The following is a 9,664-nucleotide window of genomic DNA, read 5'->3' as shown; positions in this document are numbered from 1 at the left end:
TTTGACCTATATTCCGCAAACACACTGAAAATACATTGTGTTGATTGTGCAACTCATATTTATGTATGCCACATAATGTTGCAACAAATCCAGCCCTGTTCAATTTTTTTATTTTATCACGTAATAAAGTTTGTAAAATGACCACGTTTTACTCTTTATAGTCTAAACATTATTGTCATATTTACATTGACTTACAATATTTATAAAATAACGTTTTATCGGAATACCCATGATAACCGGGATTATTTATCATAAAACGAAAAGACCATGTCTAAAAATGTCAAACGCTGACGTCAACAACTAGAATATAGTAATCGGATTCGCTCTGGAACTTTTGGAGGGAAAAGTGTCGTTTTTATTTTGACTTTCAATTATTTTGTGAAATCTAGTTTAAAGTGGAATAGGATAGTGCTATTGTGCCTTAATCGAAGATTAAAACGCGAAATTATACGAATCTCGAACTAAAATACCCGTATCGGCCCGTTTTAAGGAATCCCGAGTCAATCCAAGCACGCCGCCTCAAATTGCCTATCCTCTTTGTGGCGGCCATATAATTACAGAAACATAATTAAACTTCAAGTTTAGGCTGATGGCTTTGCCAAAGCCTTAATAAAAAAAAATTAAAAAAATTAATATAGTAATCTGTGGTCAACAACGTCATTTCTGATATATCCACGGCCGGTAATCTACCTATAGAAAACCGCTCGCAATAGCGGCCATCTTTTTTAATGAATAATGACATTTGTCATTTTTGTTTCCTTGCTGTGATTGGCTGCTGCAGGCGCAGGTAGCCTTTCCGCCATCTTGGGTAGTGATCGTGGTATTTTACACTTTGTTATTGTTTTGTTAGTCACCTTGTAGTGGCTTGTAGCTTGTTTGTACAGGTTCGGATCGAGTGAAGACGTGACGTGCTTATCCTCTCCGTTAATTCTGTATTGTGTGTTTGTATTTTGTTTCATACAAAATGTACGAGTGCTGTGTATGTAAAAGTTCACGACAGGACGCTATTTTACATCATTTTCCTCGCACTGAGAAAATACTCATGAAGTGGTTAAAGTGTCTAAATCGTGATAATCTGAAAAAGTTATCACCAGAAGAACTTTCAAACGTTTTTGTATGTCAAAAACACTTTGAAAAGAGGTTTATTACGCCGAAATTACGTCTCATAGGCAGTGCATATCCATCTTTGTTTACCGAAGACGAGATTTCCTCTGGAATACCATCACAGGACAATGCCGGTAAGTTTTAAGTACAGACTTTACTATAGCCTTCTAATCGCTACGTCCTAACAGACTTTTAATATAAACTTAGCCCGTAGTTGCTTTGTAGAAATAAAATATTAATAACTATAACCGTCATCTAAGAAACAAATTCGCAATTGCCGACGTTGGTGTATCCAGCGTTAATAACTTATAACAATTTAAGTACTTACTTAATTTTAAAACTAAAGAAATAGTATTGAGTTTTGAATTCTTTGTTTATACCTGCATGTGTTAGTGTTTATACCCGGATGTGTCCTAGTTCGAAGGAATAACTTTTAATGTTATTAATATTAATTGTTTTATTTATTTTGCACTTACAGAAAACATGGATATTGATTTGGAGCATAGTTACTCGCGTAAAAGACACTTTGACCACACATACTTTCAAAGGGAACCACTAAAAGGTTAGTAATGCAGTTTGTATTACTGTAACATTTTCTAGTAAAACTGTTGAAATGGATTTATTGCATGTAAATTTATATTCTGACATATTGGCCCCTTTACTGGTTCGATATTATAGTATGCGATAATATAGTATACATAATGCTTGTTACGAATAAATAACAAGTTATTATTTTCAACTATCACCTATCACATTTATTCAACTCTCACTCATAAACACACAGAATACCAAAATACCTACAGGAGAGACTTGCATAAAATTATAGTGTGTAATTTCTCACGTTTCAGAAGTAATTGCCTCTAGCTCCAGTGAGTCTCAGAATGTGTCTGGCCCATCGCAAATCCCACCGCCTAAACAGGACTTAGGTAATGGAATTTTTTTGTTGGACTCAAGTTATAAGGGATAGTTAAGGTTTTAACGGTGTGTCAACTTTTCATTTTTTACACAATTCTGAAGCAACTTGTACTTATAGACCATCAGTGAGTGTGGACAAATGGTGCTACAATCCCTCCCACAATACCTCGTTTATTGTAGATGTTAATTATGTATGTTTATTGTGATCTATTTTATAAACATCATCTATCTGTTTTATATGATGGAAACATCTTGTTTCTCAACAGTACCTAATTATTTTTCAGTTAATCCTGTAATCATTGAACCAGTGATGAATGAAGCATTTCAAGCCTCTGGTAAGTAATTTTGAGTTATTATTGTTGTATTATTACCACATGAATATGTTTGCAATGAACCTTTATTTACTCCATGCTGGATATGCAGAGGTCCTGAGTTTGTTCCCAGTTCAGACATTAATTTTCTTTGTCTAATAACCTTATGTATAGTCGAAAATAAATGTTTGGTTTTTCTCTTTGCAACTGCTCATTCAACAAACTTGTAACATACAACATAATATGTAAGTGTGCAGCTGCATATTGTTATAATGTTTTACATTCCATAGTACTTGACTTCATCATTCACTTTTGTGTTTTCCAGTCTTGGATACAGTCAGAATTGCTAAGGATCCGAAACCTATGAGAAGACGTTTAATCACGAAAGCAAAAGATTTGTCACCAACATGCAAAAGTATTTATAAAGAATACAAAAAAGTCTAAACAGCAGGCCGATTTTCTTCGAAGAGCTAAGAGAGCCCTTCAGTTTAATAAGAAAATGTCGTTCGAAAAATTAACAAATAAAATGAATCCTTATATTGAGTTGTTTTATTTATTTTATTTTATCGTATTATTTTATATAAATGAACTGGAACCCCTAACCAATTTTTTTTTTTTTAAGTCTGGATGTATACGTTCTGCTCCTTTGCAAGACAATATCGTCTACCTATTAAAAAAAAAATGGAATGTCAGTCGACATTAGTATCACAGATTAAAAATAATTCTTACTACTGAAAAAAAAGTACTACAGTGCGCAGTCTGAACGTAGTTCACTAAGTAGTCTGTGGATATATCATTTTGCAACTTTAAACTCTACTATGATTGAAATAATGTCGCTATCTGCTTTCCTAGGAAAGAAATAATCTGTTCTGCCTGTGAAGTTTTGTGCGCTAAAACGTGGAACTTTATTTTTTCAAGTTAAACATATATTTAGATTCTATAAATAAGTGTAATAAATGCTCGTGAGAGGCATTCTACCAAAGTGCATTAATATCAGTATTGCAAGCTCCGCTTCTTTGAGTAGTGCTTTGAAAACAAACATGTCTTTGGAACAAGCTAAACAAGTAGCGGCGTATCAAGCCGTAGACGAATTTGTTACAAACAACTGTACATTTGGCATAGGCAGTGGTTCTACCGTGGTGTATGCCGTTCAACGCCTCGCAGAACGTGTGGAGACTGAACGATTGAACGTGACATGCATCCCAACATCATTCCAAGCAAAACAACTTATTCTTAAGCATAACCTTACTTTAGGAGAATTAGACACAAGTCCTGTAATCGATGTAACTATCGACGGTGCTGATGAAGTGGATGCTAGCATGACATTAATAAAAGGAGGTGGTGGTTGTTTGCTTCAAGAAAAAATTGTGGCTTCTTGTTCAAAGAAAATGATCGTCATAGCAGATTACACAAAAGATTCTAACAAATTAGGTGACAGATATAAAAAAGGAATACCAATTGAAGTCGTTCCTTTGGCATATGTTCCAATAAAAAACAAGGTGATAGAATTGTATGGTGGTGATATTAAACTCCGGAACGCAGTGGCTAAAGCGGGGCCCGTGGTCACCGACAATGGCAACTTCATCCTAGACTGGCTTTTTGCAAATCAGGACTTGGACTGGGAGAAAGTAAGCACCGCTATTAAAATGATACCAGGAGTTGTAGAAATAGGCTTGTTTGTTAAGATGTGCAATAAAGCTTATTTTGGACAACCAGAAGGAAATGTTGTTGAAAGAACCAATTCGTCATTGTAATGAATTAAGAACATACTTTTACCGGGTTATGAATCTTGAAATTTTATAATTAAAATAAGTATAAGCACTTGTTATTATCATATGGTTAATTTTTGAACTCTTGTTTCGGACCATTTGTTTTAAAGTGTGTTTGTTTCTTTTAGTCTATAATCCTCATTTATACTAAGTCATCTTACAGATACAATTTTTACAGTGTTAACAGACTTTTTATAAATCATTAATAAAAATGCAAAAATTTTTGATGTATTTTATTATAGTTAGGAAAAATATTCATGTCTAACATGTTAGTAAGGAACCTTAAGAAAAGTTGTGCTTAAAAGGATTCAAAATCCTTTAACTGACCAAAACAGTTACAATACTGACTGAACTACAATGAATATTAAAAAACCCTTAACTGAATATGTTTTTATAAGCTATGTAACAATAAAAAACATAATAACTAGTACAGGTGCGTGAGATTGAAATAACTTGGAAAATTGTTTAGATCAACAAATCAAGTTTCTACTTTTACCCTATAATATCTATTTTTATCATAATTAAGAGTATTTACTAAAAAGTACAACTGATATTGGCAACTGATATTTAATTTTCAAAATGGTTTCCTTAAAAGTACATTATTTTTGTAAGTAAAAATTATTCAGAATTAAAATATGCTCTTTTACAACTAAAACATAGATCTTAAAGAATTTTCAAATTAAATAGATCACATTTTATCCTCTGTTTTGGACCTTCTGCAGTCCACATTTGCAAAATCAAAATTGTGTGTTGCAAGTAAATTTATGTGGAAAATATTAAAGTTATGTTTCAATCAATAAATGATTAAGATATCAAGGTTTGAAATCTAGAACAAATTTTTTGTCATTGTACTTTTTAAGTAATAATACTTATAAAAATACTGGTTGGTCGGTTTATATTTTAGACTAAAACAATTATGTGAAGATCTAAAATCAAATCTAATCATCAGCAAGAATGTCACATAGGATATCTATATGTATGTATATGTGTAGCTTTTATCAAATTCAATTCATAGGAAGTGTATGAAAAATACGATTTTGAGATTTCAACAATTATATTATAATTTTCTGTGTGCATTGAATACCATTGACTATACTATACAATATGGATGAACAACACCCTTTTTTGGTATGTCTCGATTTACTCGAAATTAAATCTAGATACTAATGGTACAACAAATTGTAAAACAACCAAATGTGCCTAATTTGAAATTTGAACTACTAGAGCAAACTTCTTTTTTTACTTCACCGTCAACTAATTCACACAAAGATTAGTCATAAATTTAATTCTCAACTTGATAAAATATAATTTCATATATATACTGGTAACAGCCAGGCAATTATTTTTTTTTGTTATGTAACACATTATAGACCTTATAAATACGATATGTAAGGTTGAAAATAAAAAAATCAAATTGTCTATTAGGTTTTGTTACTAGCAAATGTTACACATCTGTTGATAACCTGTAATACTTCCCTCCTTGTCATAGCTAACGCTTTCATTTCATTTTCATTTCATTGCATTTCGGTAACTTTCGAGATATTGGCACCTTAGAGGATGAAAACTAAGATGGGCACCTATGGCTTTAATGTCAACTAAAAATAATGTCTATTTTTAGATTTTGCTTTTATCTAAATTAAATCTAAAGTTAATTTGTATTCTAGCATTAACTAACTTTAGTAGATATTTAAAACTATAGATGAGAACATTCGGATAACGTAAAAAATATAAAGTATTAAATCTCGAAAATTTGAGGTATGTCACCATAAACAAAAAGTATAAAATACAAATCAGTTATGCAAAAATAAATAAACATTTTAGGAATGTTTAATGAACATTAACATACAATTATGATAATTGTTGAAAACAGTAAATTGTTGTTGAAAAGATAACAAATCGAAAGTTTCTCAGTGGAATACTTTTTGATTTGTTAGTTTGTTCGTTCAGGATGCGTGGAGGGATCAGGGGGAGGCCTTTGCCCAGCAGTGGGATACATCAGGTTGTAATCATAGTTTGCAATAAATTGTACAGATGCCATTTCTTTAAATTTATTCTTGAAATTAAATAACGTTTAGCACTAGCATTTACTCTAAAATATTAAAAGTACAGACTTTGCGATTTTATTATATGTTAGTGTATAACACCTAAACAAGAGCAATAACCTTAACAAAAATGTAATAGCTGCCATCTGTTGGCCTTTTCGGATATTATTACAATCGCATTGCGGGTTAGTTGGTACCATCTATTGACCAGTATTATATCAAAATAAGCGTCCGAACAAGTGGAGTTACGAGCACAACATTTCTTGGTATGAGATTGGGTATCTGTGCTAGTGGAACATTATATATTATTTGTGCTGATACCAAATACGATAGGTACCTATTAAAAAACCGTTTCGCTGATCCCACGTTAGTTATGATGAGGGCAGAATGTGACTCATCAAATTTATGACTAAAAAAAATTCATAAGACTACTGTTAACTTAATACAAAATTTGTGTTGATTTAACCATAACCTTCATCTTAAAGATAAAACATATTTAATGCTTTGAAGAGCAATTCCACAAACAAATAAATGCACAAAATATATTTTATTATTTATAAAATCTATTAATAATATTGATGAATATGGAAAATATTCCGATCAATACTGAATAGAATAGTTTGATGTTGTGATTTTAATTTTGGCAGTGGTGAGAACTGATAGGTATATGTAGTTGTATGTGTTTAAATTATGCCTGCAAAGGTATCTTACATTTGGTTCTGTATTGAGAGTGCTTTATACATGATCACTTGGTGCAAGACTTAACACCCTTTAATATCCCACCATAAGATACTTCTGCCTGCAGATAATCATAATTAGTATCTAGTAGAGACTGGTTTTCTTCATAATTCGTAGGAATTCTTCTTGATTGATCTCTCCATCTCCATCTCTGTCTGCCTCATCAATCATTTCATGTAATTCTTCATCTGTTAAGTTTTCTCCAAGTTCCTTTGCAACCCTTTTAAGATTTTTGAATGATATCTTACCTGAAAAATTCATTAGTCATTCATTGGTACTGTTACTGCAATTCACTGGCCTTACTGCAAGAATCAAGTGTTCTCAAAATGGAAATAAATATAATAAGGGTATGAAATTGCTGTTTTTCATAACAAATTTCAATCAAGAAGTTTTAGAAAACAATATTTATTTAATGAGAATCTACACTTGGCAGCACATCAATCTACACTTTGATTGGTCTTGTTGTGTAGCACTAGAGGCAATATTCAATCAACAGTGTATAGCTTGATGTGCTGTTGAGTGTACACTCATGCTTGGTACTTGATACATTTCTGCCATCTTAGTACTAATTGACAGCAAAATCTTAGAAGTATTTTTTACAACTTAACAGGAACTAACTTGTTTTCCTTGTAGATAATCATCTAAATGAGGGAAGAAACACTTAATAGAGGCCAAATCATGTGCATATGAAGGGCACTGAAGTAGCTGAGTTTGCAAATAATAATAATTTTGATAGTATTAAGAAAAAAATGCTGTATGATGGAGATGATTTATTTGATACTGGCATTATTGTGTAAATGTAGCAGTGATGAAATTTGCTTGTTATAAATATATTAGACAACATGACATATGTTGCTCTGATCCCAAAGTAAGTAATTGAAGCATCTGTGTCATAGAAATAAAAAACAAAGAGTTACCACACCCAGACCCGAGACAATATAGAAAAATCAGTTTGTCTACATTAACCTGGCCAGGGATTTATAAGTCCGTTATGATTGAGTCAACAATATAATTCTATTTTGAGTGTGTTAATTACTATTCCTCACCTGTTTCATCATCATCAAAAAGCTTAAAAGCTTTCATGATTTCCTCTTTGGTATCTTTCTCAGCCATTTTCACTGTCATTAACTCAAGAAAGTCTTCAAAAGAAACTTTACCATCTCCTTTATCAATTTCTGCAATCATTTTTTTTATTTCTTCCTTTTTAGGCTCAAAGCCTAGTGCTCTAATAGCCACTTTTAATTCCTTCGCATCAATTTTCCCTGTATTTTCTGTGTCAAATAAATCGAAGGCTTCTTTTATATCTCGACGTTGTTCTTCCGATACTTCAAATTTTGGTCCAGACTTCTTTCGAACTCCTATAGGTGGATTATTAGAATTCACTGACTTTTTAGGCACAGTAGATACCGCTGTTGCCTAGAATAAAAGTATTCAATAATTTTACATAAATATTTTACTGTAATGTGTTGTTGTGTAGTGTATCAAACACAACAACAATCCAACAAAAGGTATTAAAAATGTACGCAATGCGTACCATTTTCATATATAGATATTACTTCAATTTGTAAAGTTTTGTATATTATTTAAATTAGGAAAATACACTTGTTTACTTTTAATGCAATTTAAAATTAATTTTTAAATTATTTACAAATAAAAACAATCGATCGATACTAGGCCAAAGAGAGAGGTGCTAAACCAATACTATTTAAGCATTGACAATGACGGTGACTACCAGTTACATTTTATTCATTTCTGTTATTTTCAAGTCAATCTACTTTGTATATTGAAACAAAAGTTTCGGAACAAAAAAGAAAAATTACTCGACTAAAACAAATTACACAAAAATCTATAACACCTCATCAAATAAAAACACTTTGCTTTGTATCAAATACCAGCTCCTTTCCTACACCAAAAGAAATCACTTTAAGGGCATCTCTATTTTTGACGTAAGATTATAGTTGCATTCAGTTAGTGACTTTATTTATGGTTGCGTTCGTACGTGGTATACGTACGAATTTTCACAACTAATGTTACTGCTGGCAGCTGGGATTAATAGCAACACCACTTGGGACTAAGTATGATATCACAGGATGGAAAAAAATAAAGAAATATAATTTCTGCACAAAATGCCAAATAACAGGAAAAAAGGCTAAGCGCTATACTGCCGTGCTTACAATATTATACAGACTTACAGTTCTTATTTACGATAAGTATTTGCCAGTGTTGGGTAATGGAAAAATTTCAACTTTTTTCCGGATATTTTTCCACATTTGACGTTAACATCTGTCAAAAGTTGAAGTTACTGAACGAAAATGATGGAGCCAACAAGTTAGTGGTGGTGGTGTGGTTGTTGGTTTTTTCGCTGTTGTGAAATTCATTTTAAATGTCATTTTTCTATTATGTGGCCTATAAATAAACTAGTTTACTTTATAATTCGGGCTAAATAAAACTTAAAACGATATTTCTAAATGTAGAACATAATATGAGCCTTCCAAATTATAATATTCCAATTTTTCGGGATTTTTTCCGGAAAAATTTCCTCTATTTGAAATTTTTCGGAAAATTATCCAACAGTATCGTAAGCATGGCAGCCGGCAGTATAGAAAATCTTGGTTTTTAGTTTATCAAATTTTTACAAGATTCGCCGCCAGATGACGCGACGATGCGATACAAAACAAGCTATGCTATGTAAATTTTATCTTCTACGTGTAATTCTTTATAGAAAAACCAGAAGAGAAGATACAGTAAAAGGTGCAGTAAAGTCTGAATATTCTGGGTAGTGCAG

General features: G+C 31.9%; 3 protein-coding genes across 3 annotated transcripts; 2 read left to right on the top strand and 1 right to left on the bottom strand.

The window, feature by feature from the left end:
• Positions 1 to 678: 678 nt before the first annotated feature.
• Positions 679 to 2,919, top strand: LOC113235256. Its single transcript, XM_026470894.1, has 5 exons — positions 679 to 1,238; positions 1,583 to 1,666; positions 1,953 to 2,030; positions 2,304 to 2,354; positions 2,656 to 2,919. Exons 1-5 carry the CDS (start codon positions 965 to 967, stop codon positions 2,772 to 2,774), a joined length of 606 nt encoding a protein of 201 aa, XP_026326679.1. The 5' UTR covers positions 679 to 964; the 3' UTR covers positions 2,775 to 2,919.
• A 247-nt stretch (positions 2,920 to 3,166) lies between these two features.
• On the top strand, positions 3,167 to 4,273 carry LOC113235255 (ribose-5-phosphate isomerase). Its single transcript, XM_026470891.1, has one exon. The coding sequence runs from the start codon at positions 3,287 to 3,289 to the stop codon at positions 4,082 to 4,084; it is 798 nt and encodes a 265-aa protein (XP_026326676.1). The 5' UTR covers positions 3,167 to 3,286; the 3' UTR covers positions 4,085 to 4,273.
• A 2,534-nt stretch (positions 4,274 to 6,807) lies between these two features.
• Positions 6,808 to 8,564, bottom strand: LOC113235257 (caltractin-like). Its single transcript, XM_026470895.1, has 3 exons — positions 8,414 to 8,564; positions 7,926 to 8,295; positions 6,808 to 7,127 (listed from the first exon to the last, which is right to left on the bottom strand). Exons 1-3 carry the CDS (start codon positions 8,420 to 8,422, stop codon positions 6,964 to 6,966), a joined length of 543 nt encoding a protein of 180 aa, XP_026326680.1. The 5' UTR covers positions 8,423 to 8,564; the 3' UTR covers positions 6,808 to 6,963.
• Positions 8,565 to 9,664: the final 1,100 nt, after the last annotated feature.

Source organism: Hyposmocoma kahamanoa, unplaced genomic scaffold, assembly GCF_003589595.1.
Source record: "Hyposmocoma kahamanoa isolate Upper Pololo Valley unplaced genomic scaffold, ASM358959v1 87, whole genome shotgun sequence".
Lineage (NCBI taxonomy): Eukaryota > Metazoa > Arthropoda > Insecta > Lepidoptera > Cosmopterigidae > Hyposmocoma > Hyposmocoma kahamanoa.
This window is presented reverse-complemented; position numbering and strand designations above follow the sequence as displayed.